This window comes from Trifolium pratense, linkage group LG4 (assembly GCF_020283565.1).
Source record: "Trifolium pratense cultivar HEN17-A07 linkage group LG4, ARS_RC_1.1, whole genome shotgun sequence".
NCBI lineage: Eukaryota > Viridiplantae > Streptophyta > Magnoliopsida > Fabales > Fabaceae > Trifolium > Trifolium pratense.
In genome coordinates, this window is record NC_060062.1 from 8155920 (window position 1) to 8171671 (window position 15752).

The following is a 15752-nucleotide window of genomic DNA, read 5'->3' on the forward strand; positions in this document are numbered from 1 at the left end:
GTGCTCCTCTTAAGGTCTGAGGTTCGATTTTTTCTGGTGCCAATTTGGGTGGACTAATTTATCTTCTTCAAAATAAAATTTGTTTTAGTTTGATGCTAAATATATGAAGCATCCACCGTTATACATGTTCTAAGTACATTAAACAATATTAAATCCTCCCATTTGGCGGTAGTGAGAACAATCAAACAATCAAACGATCATTCATAGATTTTCAGTGTCTTTTAATTAATGTTGTGCCAAAAAATTAAGATGATAAATTAATGAGTTATTTAGCCTAATCGGTGTATTGATTATGATTACCCAATGAATCCCAACCCAACTGTCCAAACGCGTCTTACTAAGGAATGTTCAAAAATAATTGATTATTATTCATGATTGAATTTCTTGGTCCACAACAATATAGTACTAATCCACTACCCTATAAATACACTTTCAATTAAACACAAACATTATCTATCATCAAGTTTTTCTCACCCTTCAAAACAAAGTCAAATAGTGAATAGTCACACATTACAACCAAAGCAAAAATAGTAAAAATCAAGAGTGAGATAAATATAAAACAATTTTCAAATTAAGAGCAATATCAAAATTAGCAAAGTAATTAACGTACAGTTAGGGAGGTGATGGTGATGGTCGTGGCATTGGCAATGCCACGGCGTCACAAGACGGTGCCGGAGTCTGCAACCCTCGGCATCCTTGCCTTTGACGCCGGCAAGACTATGTGTCGCCTGATCTCTCTCTACCACTCCCTCTCTGACGAAGAAATCACCAAACTCCACCACGATGTCATCAAATCCAAAGGTGTAACATATTTAAATTCCAACCAAGAAAATTTCCTCATCAACCTCGCCGCTGCCGAACGCCTAGAGGAGCTCGACAACATTGCTGCAACTGTCTCCCGTCTAGGCCAAAAGTGCTCTGACCTCAGCCTAGCACGATTTGACCTTGTATATGCCGATCTCAAACACGGTGTCATTGACCTCGGGAAGCTGCAATACAATTCCCGGAACACCCACAAAATCGTGGACAAATCCGAGAAACTCATCTCCGCAACTGCTAGTCTCCACTCTGCCATGGAATACTTGGCAGAGTTTGAGGCTGCGGAGAAAAAAAGACAACAACAACAACGTTATTGGGACATATCAAAACCATCTTTAAAGCAAAACTTGGAACATTTCAACGAGAAATTAGTGCACCAAAGAAAGCAAGTGCAACATTTAAAGGAAACATCGTTATGGAAACGAACATTCGACAAAATCATTGGGATCATGGCAAGGCTTGTGTGCATTGTGTATGCAAGAATATGCTCCGTTTTCGGCGCATATGTTAATACCGAAAAGAATGACAAAAACAGTTTCATACGCTTCGGTTTTGGTTTCGACGATTGTTGCCTTCTGGAACACCGCGAGTTGTATCATAATACAGCTCGCAGGGTTTCAGAATGGTACGAGGAATCCCATCCGAAGCGTGGTATGAGGTGCGGGCCTATTTCCAAAGAAGCAACAACAACTAAAACTGGTGGAATCAGATTTCTCAATAAGCCTATGCCAATGGATTTTGCGCCTGGTGGCGGTGAAATTGAGAAAATGATGAATGGTAATAATGATAGAGTTTTGAAGATGGCGCCTCCATCCACTGTGGGTGGAGTTGGGCTTTCTTTGAGGTATGCTAATGTGATTCTATCGGCGGAGAGTTGTCTCCACGGGCCAACGACGGTAGGAGATGACGCGCGTGAGGCATTGTACGAGATGTTACCGGGGAGGTTGAGGGTGAAGGTAAGGGCGAAGCTGAAGGGACGTTTGGCGAAGGGAAGCGAAGGAAGTGACGGGCACAAGCTTGCAGAAGGGTGGCGGGAGGCGGTGGAGGAGTTGATGGAATGGCTATCACCGATGGCCCACGACACTCTCCGGTGGCAGAAGGAGAGGCATTTGGAAAATACGAAATTCGAGACAAAGCCTACGGCGATGCTTCTGCAGACATTGCATTACTCTGACTTGGAGAAGGCAGAGACTGCCATAGTAGAAGTTTTGGTTGGGTTGAGTTGTATATATTGGTGTGAGAGAAGAGTGTAGTGAGATTTATTATATATTATTATATATATAATTAGGAGTAATTCCAAGGTTGTTTTATGGTGTTAATATTAAGTTTAAGATGATTGTGCTGTGATTATGAGGTAGTTGATGTATATTAAGATTTTTGAAGATTTTGTCATAATTGAAATCAAGATTACAATATTATTTTAAATCTTTGATTGGTATGTTTTTAGAAGCTTAATTGTTTGCTCCTGTGATTATTAAGGGAAGATGTTCTGTTTTGGTTTTTTGTATAATTTAAATTTATGGTCACTATTAACAAATTAGCATGATTGAGTAGTTATTATAGTTGTGAATCTGTTATGAATAATGAGTAGTTATTATAGTTGGGAAATTATGTTGTTACTTCAATTTCTTTAAGATTCTGCTTCATTCATTTTTTGTTTTTGAATTTACTGTTTTGCTTGTTACTCAAGGTATGAGGTAGTAATTCTGAGGAAATGTTCAATGAAGAAAGGCCCAGTTTGTATTTGTTTTTCAGAACAACATGATTGTTGTATAATTCATTGATTTGTGAAGAAGGGGGTGTCTAGCTAGTGGCCTATAAAATGTCACAGCTGAGAGAGCTAACTTTACTCCCTGCTCATTTTTTTAAAAAATGAAAACCACACTTCTATTGATTTATCAATTTTGACTAGAAAAAACACCATTTTTTTTCATGCTCGGATGGATACATCCGGACAAAATGGTGTTTTTTCCTGTCTAGACGGATAAATACGAACGAGAGCAATTTTGACGAATTATTGGAAGAAAAATAAACTATCTTAAGTGGATACATTTGGATGGATAAATTTGGATAAAACAGTGTTTTTTTCCGATTCAAGTGGATACATTCTAACAAAACCGTGTTTTGAGAAACATTCGAGGGAAAAGAAACTCTCTCGAGTAGATGATGTGTGAACTTGGTATGGTATGATGCACACAAATAAATCGTGTTTTGTTCATTCTGATTCAATGGACAAAGCTCCCCTACATATGATTTTCTCTTTTTGCCCCCTAAGGTCCTGAGTCTGTCGCACCTCTCCTGAATTTCCAAAAACATTCCCCACGAGTTCTAGAACTCAAATGTGTATTTTATTGTTCAAGATCTAGAATCCGAACGCCTCCCACACATACATAAAATTTCAAAATTTTATACATTCAAGTTTTATAATGTGAAATTTGCTTTGGATTTTAGAACTTGAAACATGTATTTACTAAGATAATTCTTCTTTATTAAGTTGTTTACGCTCAGATAATAATGATCTTCATAATTCTCTCGCTGATGTAAAGTGAAACGTTTCACATAAAATTTTGGATGCTCCCACCTCCCGCTGGTGCGATGCGATGCCAGACATTGCAACTAAGTTGTGGATCCTCCTATTGATATGAAGTTAAACATTGCAACAACCCATCATCAGGATGATCCACAATTTTAGGGTCAGTGTCTGGTCAACAAGAGAATAACAAGGGTCCCAGTAAAAACATGTTTCAAGTTCTAGAACTTGAATCCTAAAATTTCAAACATGTATAGGGGACATACGAATTCTAGAACTTGAACTATAAAATACACGTTCGAGTACTAGAACTCGAGGATTGGTATTTTTGAAAACTCAGGGGTGCATGAGAGGCTTAGGTGGGGCAAAAATTAATTCTCCCTTCATACACTCTCTATTGGTTCATGTTAAAGAGCATTGAGTGGGTTGCTTATGAAAATAGTGGCTGCTATTCTCCCTTCATATACTCTGTAGTTTCATTACTTTCTGCACCCTTTGTTCTTTTCTTTGTATGCTCACCCACTTCTTTCTACCCTGGGCCAAATTACTTTCTCTTCCATTAATATTGGGCTGGAAATCTGCAACCCAACTCCTCGCATAATAATATTACTGATCGCACCCCGCTCCTCTTAATTTTAACTTTTCACACTCCTGCTTTATCTTTCCCTTTTAAAAATATAAATTCATTCTCATTCTTCCCTTAAACACTATGCTTCACAATGGCACCCCTTCCGCATCACTCGTTTCCTTTTCTTCTTCTTCCTTTCTCGCCACAACCATCTACATGATAGTCTCGCAAGGCTATCGTTGGCGGTTAATCACCACCGCTCTAGTGCAACATATGCAATGTAGAGCTACTAATCGGAGATGTTTATCACGTTGAACTCCTCTCTCCACATAAAGTTACCCCTTAGAAACATTTCATCGTTACCAAACACATGGCTGAACCAACATTTTATGAGGCATAAAGCGATTTATTAAATAAAATTTTATTTAATTAATAACCAAATAATGCTGACTGAGCGGGTGTAGGCTGTTGGTCAGGGGTTCGATCCTTGGCAGCAGCAATTGTAGTATTTTCTTTGTAAATAAGTTGGTGGTACTTATAAACCATCAACTTTTAAAAAAAAAAAAAAAAAAAATAAAAAAAATAACCAAATAATGAATTTTGTTATAAATATTTTATTTTTTATTAATAAACTTATTTTTTTATTGATAAATTTATATTTTTAACCTAAAATTATTATATTCAATGCAACTTTTTGTTGTATAGTGATAAAGCTTTTCTTTATTTGCAAATGAATATATAAATATATAGAAAATAAAATTGAAAATTAGGCCATGCCATGGACACTGATTTTATTGACCACCCTGACCCTCACATTATGAGATGAGAGAAATTAAAAATATGTAAGCAAGAATAGCTCGTGATTCCAGGAACATGCCCCCATGCAAAAACATACTCTTTAGACCTTAGTTGTCACAACAATTATTAAGAATAAAATCCCAGACAACACCAACCCCCAATGCTCTGGATCGAATTTCTGTTTCAAAATTCTGATTCTCCAACACAGTGATTTATTTAATTTCTTTATTATTAATTCAATCAACAAGCTACTATAGTCCTCTATATATTATATAGTTCAACAGAAAAAAAATCACAAAATTTCATGAGAATAATATCTCATACTATAGTCTATAGTCCTCTATAAATATTTTTTTTTTACAATAAGCTTTTTTTTCTTTCTATAAGTGATGAGAGTAAGTGAGTAACGACAGTTTCTTCCCATGTGCAACTCTGCCGCTGCACCCCAAAAACTTCATTGATTCCTCTCTGTTTAAATCAGACCTACCCATCTCATTATCCCAAAAGAGGACAAAGTTCCACCAACTGCCTTTAAAACTTATCTTGCACATATATAGGACCTAGTTTACCTTACACATTCATAGTATATCTTAAATTTTGTACCTCTCATTTTTTCACTTTCCTTCTAACATTAATATTACCTTAACTTAGGAAGAAATTTTTAACTGATATGAGTTAAGGGTTGAGCGAGTTCAAGGAGTTAAATGATTGTGATTTTCAAACCCTAATGGCGAAAAAAGTATATAAATATAACAGCTAAATAATTATTAACATTTTCTTATAAGAAAATTGAGTGAAATAATCGAGATGAGATTTTTGAAGTTTTGTTTCGAGTTCAAAAATTGATTCCCTAATGCAAATGTGTGATGATACAATTGCAGATCTCAATCATCTGATGCAAATCAATGAAGAATATAGGGATGGCAATGGGTAGGGTATGGGTAGGGTACTATAGTACCCATCCCCATACCCGCGGATTGAAAAAATACTCGTACCCATCCCCATACCTGCGTGGGTAACAACCTTTGCCCCCGTCCCCATACCCTATGGGTACCTAGGTCCCCATACCCGTACCCGTTACCCGTATTTTTATTAAAAATAAATTGATCAATTATAAAATATCATATAATTTTAATAGAATTAAAAAAATTTCAAATATTTTAATATTGACCAATGAAAATTATAAACAAAATTATTACTAACCTTATGTTAAAGTTCATATTTATGTTAAATATTCACATTATTTTTATATTATGTTATAAATAAACATTTTTATTAAAAATATGTAATAGTTTAGTAGAGTTGTATTGTTTTAAATTGATTTACATATATTATAATATAATAAAATAAATAAATATATATTATGCGGGTATGGGGCGGGGTGGGTACTAAGGTACCCGTACCCGCACCCATACCCGTTCATTTTTGCGGGTAATTACCCATACCCGTGCCCGTACCCAAAATGCGGGTTTTTACCCTACCCGTTGTGGGTAATTTTTGCGGGTACTCTCTGGGTATGGGTCAAATTGTCATCCCTAGAAGAATAATCGAGATTACTTTAATTCTTAAATTGTATGCCTCTCATTTTTTTCCACTTTCCTTCTAACATTATTTCTTTTATTCGAGTTAAATTTCAACCAATTTTAATCAAGGTTGAAAGATTTTGAAGAGTTAAATAATCGAGATTCAAATCCTAATGGTGAAAATATATTATACACATTTGCTTATCCAAATCTTTTGAGTGAAATTAAGCAGAGAATTTTCAAGTACGGTTTTGAGTTTAAAAAAGGATTCACTAATGCAAATTATCGCGTGATACAATTATGGATCTTGGTCATCTGATCGAAATCAATATTTAAATTGCTTAAAAAGTTATTTAGTTGTGTGATTTGAGTCGTCAAATTTGAAATCAATGATTGAGATTCATTATTAATAGATGTAAAACAATACGATATATGTATGTGTAAGAGGGTTGAGTTCGAGTAGCTTAATTTATAGATTTCTTAAGCATGGTCTTGGATTTGAGCTTATGTTATTTAGTCAAATTTTTCGTTAGAGATTAGTCTTTGATGTGAAGATGTTGAATATTAGTTACAACAAAATAATAATTATATTTCCCTTTAATTCCAATCACGTGCAAAATTCAGCAAATATAAACTAACACTCAAATCGAAAAAAAAGGATTTCCTAACCCCCATTCCCCTTTCATATTAATATAATCTTAACTTTTTATAGCCTCATAAGAGAATTTGAATGTTGGGTATGTCTTAAGTTTTTCAATATTGATGTGCATAATGTGTACATGTGATAGTACGTATGAATGACTATGTTAGGTACAAAAAATTCATTTAAGTCAAAGAGATGAGTTTCCATCAAATTACTTATTAAAGCTTAAGATTATAAAGAGTAGCCAGAATACTCGCCTTGTGTTCTGCAACAATTTATGCATTGAACTTGACAACCTATATGGTTAAATAATATAGTAGTTTATAGGGGAGTTGGAGTACTCACTTTTCAACATTCTTTATCTTTCATTACTTGTCATCAAGTGAGTAATATTGATTTTTTAACTAGGTCTAAATTCTATCATATGCAATTCTATTCGATGAGTCGATCCAATCACCATTGATTCACTATACCTCGAACATGAAATATATGGTTTAAAATTTAGATAGAAGATCGAACAAGTGAGATCGATCACCAGGTTGGTTAAACTGGTTCAAGCATGATTGAACCGAATGACAAATAAATACGAGGAATAAATTATTGAAAATGTAAAAATAATTAATAATAAAAAAATAATAATAAACCGTGGAAAATTCACGACTCAACATCAATTTCGTTCAATCATATTGTGACACAATCGAGGTTAAACCAATTGACAAAATTGGTCGATTTCTATTTCATCTACTTGAACCTATCACTTTCAATCCGATTTTTAAAACATTTCTTCAGACAATCCTAATCAATGTGTCATCGAAGACTAAATATAAGCGCTCCAAGAGAAATTTTAATAATAATTTTTTATATTTGAGAACGTTTTTCTTCTCTTCGGTTAAACGCAACAACCGTTGATTCGTTTCGTATGATATATGTACAAGAAGAAGAAACCAAAAAAAAGTTCAATTTTCAAATTTCTTAATTCCCACATAAAACACAAGAAAAAACAAGATAATTTGCATAATCAGCGCCTGTGAGTCATTGTTGGAATAATTGATATTCTCATAGTGATTATTAAATTGCAAAAAGCATATTATCTTTACAAAATATTTTAATAGGGTTTTGATTCCATAGTAGTTGGCAAGTTTTTGGATTGATATAGAAGAAAAGGTATAGCTAAAAAAAAGGTGAAAGAGTGAAGTGAAGCAATTGGATTTGAGTGTAAGTTAAAGGGAATCAATGTTGGGATGTATCTGACTTCTTGCGGCTGTGAAAAGCTATCAGTGATTTTTTTTTATGAGTTAGTTTAGTTTAGAATCTGATGGAATGTCAGTCAAGTACTGGATAGGGAAATGAGCTAGCTAGCTATTCCCTTGTCATATTTTTCCATGCAATTAAGGAAGATTTCTCGTGTCCACGAATCTTAGTTTAACTCGCAGAAATGTCGAAATTGTTAGGTATAGAATGCTATGACTAGGGTTTGAACTCTCGTCTTTCACTATATGTATGTGAGTTTCTAATGACTTGTCATTTCGTTTATCTATAAAAAAAAAAAAGCGGACTTCTCGTATTCATGCAGTCAGGACATTAACATTTGTGCGATCAAAAGTAGAAGGTTTAAACTTCAAATTAAAACTGAATACTTTTTATTATAAAATAAAATTGAAAATTAACATTTTTTGGACTATATAATTTTGATCAAACAACTTTCGATATTCCAAATTCGTGAAAGTAGATCCCATTATCACATCGTAGTTAGGGATTCTTTGTATTCATACATGCAGTCAAAATATTGGTTTTCGTTTGTTCAAGATTAAATTATCTAGATTAAAGCGCAATATTTTTAGACCATTTAATCTTAATCGAACGATTACAGATGTCTCAACAGCATTGCCAATATGCAAATAGCTCTCAATAATTTAAAACAGTTTTTACTCACGGTACATTCTTTCTCCCTCACTCTCACTCTCTCTCTCTCTCTCTCTCTCTCTCACTGAAATTCTGAAACAGTGATTAATTTCCACGTTGCCTTGAAACATATATCAGAAGATGATGTCAATTTGAACAAGTACTGTTGTCCACATGCAGAATATTGTACTACACTACAAGGGATTAGTTTAGTTCCAAAATTAGAACACAAGCTTTCATTTTCTTCACTCATTGACATTAATGGAAATAGAAAACTCTTCATTGAAATTTTGGTTATGACACAATAGTAAATGATATAATTTCTTTGTAGACTCACTCGAGATAAAGATAAGAAACTTGCATTGGGAAACCCTATTTAACCTTTTTTTTTTCCTTGTTCAAATTAAAAATTATCCGCTCGCAACTACGCATATATATACTGATTTATTTCATCATTGAGATTCATTTAACTTAAAAGATGTTTTCTCACATAAATATTGGTTAGAAATTGAACTTCATGCTTAAAGAATCACATATTTACAATTTGTACGAACACTATTTAACTTCGAAAAAATAATACAAGAAAATAATATAAATTTATGAGATGAAAACAAGAATTATATAGTTGCATTATTAAATTAAAAACCTAGCCGGCAAATTATTGATGTATTGTTCTCAAAGGATAAGCTCTGATTCAGGTTCGATCTCAGCTACTAACATTTTTCTTATATCTTAACAAACTTATTAAGCATTAAAATTTGCCCAAGAAAATTATTGATTTGAAAATTTTCATATATGATCATAGTAAATATAAATGGAAACATCAATTACCAAGAAATGATCATGAATTTAAACAATTATTCAAAATAATTTAACTTTTGGACACATTATATATCTAAGAAGAAGTTTACAAAAGCCTGTGTATATAGTTTGCAGTAAATGTTATCATGACATACAACTTTGCAGATATCTGAAACTGAACCCTCTAGAAAAAAACAAATCAAACATGATGAAAAGCTTCCTTGTACTCTTCTAGGGTAAAGAAAATTAAGAAAAATAAATAAACAAACAACAAAACAAACTATGAACATATAAGTGAAGAAAAATCTATATTCATTAAGAAAATTGAAGAATTTTCTTTATATATGCTACTAAACTATACCTTGGACTTTGTACCAAGTCTTAACTCCAGATCTAGCTCATCAATGGAATTAGGGTTAAGCTCAAACATGTTTGCTTGCATAAGTTGGTGTCTATCAAAAGAACTTGACTTTGAGAATAATAGATTTGTGGAATAATCTATTTTCTTCCTCTTCTTACAATTTAAATCTTCTTCCTTCTTAGTACTTTCAAATTCCACAAATGGATTAGCTCTACACAAAACCAAATTCAAGCTCATAGCTACATCACTTTCATCATCATCATTGTTACCTCCTTTACCTCTAAACGTAGAATCCATAATTCCCTTGGAGACTTTTTCATGAATATTATCAACTTCAATTTGAAAATTTGTTGAGCATAATCTATCATCCGCAGATAAATTCCGCCACGATTCAGAAGAATTAAGAGGAGAAATCATCTTATGAGGAATAGAAGAATCATAAAATGGAATTAGGGTTTCATCTCTTAATAAAGCTTTAGAAGGTGAGGGTGATGAAGTTGAAGCAACAAAATGATCAAGATCATAATTAGGGTTATTAGTTTTATAAACCAAACCACAAAGAGGAGAATTAGGGAATAAGTTATTATAAGCCAAAGAATTAGCACTTCGAATAATTGGCTTTTGAAGATGATTTTGATCAAGTTCATGATGATGATGATGATAAAGAATTTTTTCATTTTGTGGACTAGAAGAAGATTCTTTTAATCTTGCTCTATCTTTTCTATGAACATTCATATGACCACCTAATGCTTGTGCTGATCTAAACTCTCTTCTACAAAAGCTACAAGAATATGATCTTGGTGGCCATATACATCCACCAAGTGAAACTCCAGCTGCATCTTCAGCAAAAGCTTGTTCTTCCCATGAATCACCATAACAAGAAGAAGAAGAAGGGTTAACAAGATTTGAATTACTCATTGAGTACTTTCTCTTTGTTTGTAATTGTATCCAACATTGATCCTGTTCCATTGATACAAAGATCACAAAACCCTAGTTGTTTATATATAAAGAAATTATAATCAAAAGCTATATGATATGAAGTTGAATTATACTATATCTTAGCTAGGGCTTATAGATATATAAATAAAAAGGATAGAATAAGATGTGTGACATGAAGTGTTGAATACTCTAACTTGGTTGTATTTTGGTGCATAATTAAACCAAACACTTTTGGTGTTTTTTGTGTTTGGTTATGAAAAGAGTCAATGAGGGGACACACACAAGAATGAAAACCCTTTTTTTCTGCAATTTTCTTAGTGAATGGAAGATAAGCAAAAGCAGCCATGGAATTGAAAATTAGTGATGTGGGGTCCACTTAATGTGTTACATATAATAAACATTAGATGTGAGGTGGGGGGGTGGGTATAGTACAATATACTGACTGAGTGACTTAACTCTAAAAAATCTGACTGCAATCTCTTCAGACTTTGAGATCCAGCAATGTGTTGTCCTTTTATTTTGTTGGGAAAATAATGTCCTTTGGTTTTCATTTTACTATTGTACATAGAAGTATAGAACAAATAGGCTTTTCATGTGTCCTTTTTAAATTGAATATAAAATAAAATAAACAATTACAATAATGATACTAGTAGGACATATTTAATATATACATAGGTCATATCGACCGATCCATAAATGAATATAACTTTTTTTAAAAAAAAAACAATGAATATAACTTTTTAAATATAATGATAGTTAATTAATATTAAATATATTTTTAATTTAGTTTTTATAAAATGTTTTTGTTGATTTTCAATCTCCAAAAAATTTTCCGTCACCACTAATTCTATCATGTGGTTTGCATCAAAGCCGTGAGCCCGTGTGACCATCATGTACATTTTTTAGATTTTGATTTAGGCCACAAATTTTGAGCTATAAAAGACCTAAAAAAATTCAATTTAGTTATAGTTCCGACACAAAACCCTTGGTCCTTTAGTTGTAGTTTTAGATTTTACGAGAAAAAAATACAATATATGACTAAAATAAGATTTGTTTAGAAATTATTAACCAAAAAAAAAAGATTTGTTTAGAAATTTCATTACCAAAACAAAAAAATAAAAAAAATATTATTATGTAAAGTATATTCTTGGGTTTTTTCCACGATCCTAAGATGAAAAGAACTACTCACGCATAAACTTGTGAGCAGCAGCAAAATAACAAGAGTTTTGATATGAACAAGTGTGATAATTTTTGCTCCGGCCGTAACACCTGGCTACAGAGACGTAGCAAGCCAAGGAATTTAGAAAATTGGCTTTGCACACTCTTACTTTTGGTGACGGTTCTATGTCCTTTTGGCAATGTCCATAAAACTCATGCATATTTTCACCTCATCAAAAGTAGAAGAACAAACAAATGTACACAAAGATTGTTTACTTAGTTCGAGCCGAATTGACAAACATTTGAGGGAGAGAGCAATTTTTGTTCCACTATTAATGAGTCTTTATTCTTTACAAAAGATACAAAAGAGCTACAAAAATTGGCTTCAAGAATTAGCTCAACATGAGCAAACCCTTATTGCAATCATTTCCCTTTCTTAACGAGAATTACAAAAGTGATAAAAAAAAATAGCGTCAATATTTACCGAGAACAATTCTTATTTCTCTCATTCACCCTTTTTCGACCCCTCAATAATAATTACCGTTCAAAGTGCTTAGAAAATGTTTCAACCCGAAACGATGATAAGCTATGATTCCATCTTAGTATTTCTCTCAATTTTTTTCCTTTTTAATAATTTCCCTCATCTTTTCCTTTTTAATAATTAAAAAAGCAAACAAACAATAGAGATTTCTAGAGGAGGGGCATCACTTAGACTATATTAATGTTAAGCTTGATACCGTCCCGATCACTCTAATTAAATTTTACTTAATTTTTGTGATTGTTGTGATTGTAATATATTAATTCTTAAGAGTGACTTTTTTGACAAAGACAATTCTCTCTTGAAAGAGATTTCATTTCTCAAATTTTTAAAATATTAATTCTCTCTTGGAGTACATGCTATAATTTATTTTCTTTAAAATAGTCTAGTGATGAAATTGAAATCAATCACACTTTTTATTTTTTAGGCTTTGATATATGTGACTTGCAAACCTTTTACCTGTTGAGAAAACAATTCAATCCCTCCAAATGCTGCAACAGATGTTGGAGCATCTGTCACCACATTTGTCTTCACTGTTTGTATTGTGTTTGTTACTTGCTTTACAAGTTAGTATTTTGATGTTAGTTAGTTGTAACAGTTAGTTATAACTACTTTGTGTATTGTTGGTTAGTTGCTAACTAACTATGTCAGTTAGAGTTAGTTAGCTTGTTTGTTAAGTAATTGTACAATTTGTAACTCTATAAATTGTACCAAAGTCAATAATAAAATCAATGCTTTTGATAATCTCTTTCTCTCATCTCTATCACCCTCTTCCACTCTAACAAGTGGTATCAGCTAGCCTTTAGGTTTTCGATCAATTCCATTCCCTTTACACAGAAAATTCGTTCTTTCTTGTTCCATTGTTCATTGATTCATCACGATGAACAATAACAGTAATTCTTTGCCTGCAAATCTTCCGATTCTAGATGGAAAGAATTGGGATCAATGGTGTGTGAAGATGAATGTCATCTTTACCTATCAAGAAGTTGAAGAAATCATCAGTACTGGGTTTGAGCCTCTTGCAGCAAATGCGACTGAAGCTCAACAAACGGCTTTCAGAGAAGTGAAGAAAAAAGATAGTAAGGCTCTGTTCTTGATTCATCAATGTGTAGATTCATCGAATTTTGAGAAGATTTCTGGTGCTAGAACAGCTAAGGCAGCTTGGGATATACTCAGTAATGCTCATGGTGGTGGAGATAAAGTCAAGAAAGTGAAGCTTCAACACCTTCGAAGGCAATATGAATTGCTAGGCATGATGGATAAGGAATCCATTGGTGAGTATTTTACTAGATTGCAGACTTTGGTTAATTCAATGAAAAACTATGGTGAAACTGTATCCGATCAGCAAGTAATTGAGAAGGTTCTCAGAACATTAAACCCTCAATTCGATCACATAGTGGTAGCAATTGAAGAATCCAAAGATCTTTCCACAATGACTGTGAATGAACTGCACAGTTCACTTGAGGCACATGAACAGAGGCTTCAAGAAAGGAAAGAAAGGAAAGATAACAAGGCAAATCAAGATCAGGCTTTGTATGCAAAGAATGGAGGTTCTTGGAACAAGAATGGTAAGGGAAAGAATAAATGGAATAAGAATAAGGGAAAGAGTGATGGCAGTCATGATCAGAATCATCATAATGGTGAGGAGGATCATTCTGAATCTTCAAAGAATAAAACCAAGAATGGTGGAAAGAAAGGTGATAAGAGCAAGATTCAATGTTATAGTTGTGATAAGTGGGGTCATTATGCTTCTGAGTGCAGAAGCAAGGGAAAGAAGAAGCAAGAGAATGAGGCAAATCATGCAAGACACAATGACTCAGATTCAGATGGTGTTTTGATGATGGTGACTTCAAACTCAGAGAAAGATACCTCAAAGCTATGGTACCTTGACACTGGATGCTCAAATCACATGACAGGTCATAGAGATTGGTTATTGGAATTTGATGAAAACTTCAAAAGCAAAGTGAAGTTTGCAGATGACAGCACTATATCAGTAGAAGGCAAAGGCAAAGTGATGGTTCAGAGGAAGAATGGTAATCACACTTTTGTCACTGATGTGCTGTATGTACCATCTATGAAGCACAACCTGTTGAGCCTTGGACAGTTACTTGAGAAAGGGTTCAATTATTCCACAAAAGATCACAGCATTGAAGTATTTGACCCTAAGAACAAGTTGATTCTGAAAGCTCCATTGTCAAAGAATAGAACATTCAGAGTAAATCTTCAAGCTTCTGCATTTCAGTGTTTTTCAAGTTTGATCACTGAAGATGAGAAATGGCTGTGGCACTACAGGTATGGACATTTGAACTTTAAAAGTTTGAATCACTTGTGTAATAAGAAGATGGTTGTAGGGTTACCACTGATTCACACACCAGAGAAGTTGTGTGAAGGTTGCTTTGTAAGCAAGCAACCCAGGAATTCATTTAAGAGTTCAGTATACTCTAGGTCAAAACAACCACTTGATGTAGTCCATTCTGATGTGTGTGGACCAATTGAAGTTCCAACTCTAGGAGGTAGCAGATACTTTATGACTTGTGTTGATGAATTCACCAGAAAAGTCTGGATTTATCTGCTGAAAGAAAAGAGTGAAGTATTTTCAATGTTCAAGAATTTCTGTGTACTAGCTGAAAGACAAAGTGAAAATAAGCTAAAGGTACTCAGAACTGATGGAGGTGGAGAGTACAATTCTAAGGAATTTCAAACTTACTGTACTCAGAAAGGCATCATTCATGAGGTAACAGCTCCCTACACACCTCAACATAATGGTTTAGCAGAAAGAAGGAATAGAACTCTGCTCAATATGGCTAGATGTATGTTGAAGGGTAAAGGTTTACCAAAGTGCTATTGGGGTGAAGCTGTCAACACTGCAGCATATGTGTTGAACAGGTGTCCTACAAAGAGATTTAAGGATAACACACCAGAGGAATTATGGACAGGTCACAAACCAAGTGTGAAACACTTGAGAATCTTTGGTTCACTGTGTTACAGACATATTCCAGATGAGAAAAGAAGAAAGCTAGATGATAAAAGTGAAAAGCTGATTTTCATTGGATATGATGCTACAGGTGCCTACAGAATGTATAATCCCAACAATAAGAAAGTTGTGATTAGCAGAGATGTGATTGTTGATGAAAAATCACAATGGAAATGGAGCTCAGAAGCAAACACACAA

General features: G+C 33.6%; 2 protein-coding genes across 2 annotated transcripts; one reads left to right on the plus strand and one right to left on the minus strand.

Moving 5' to 3' along the window:
• Window positions 1–350: 350 nt before the first annotated feature.
• LOC123919558 lies at window positions 351–2257 on the plus strand. The gene has a single exon (XM_045971508.1). It carries the CDS (start codon window positions 624–626, stop codon window positions 2070–2072), a length of 1449 nt encoding a protein of 482 aa, XP_045827464.1. The 5' UTR covers window positions 351–623; the 3' UTR covers window positions 2073–2257.
• A 7399-nt stretch (window positions 2258–9656) lies between these two features.
• On the minus strand, window positions 9657–11391 carry LOC123919559 (zinc finger protein 10-like). Its single transcript, XM_045971509.1, has one exon. It carries the CDS (start codon window positions 10912–10914, stop codon window positions 9940–9942), a length of 975 nt encoding a protein of 324 aa, XP_045827465.1. The 5' UTR covers window positions 10915–11391; the 3' UTR covers window positions 9657–9939.
• Window positions 11392–15752: the final 4361 nt, after the last annotated feature.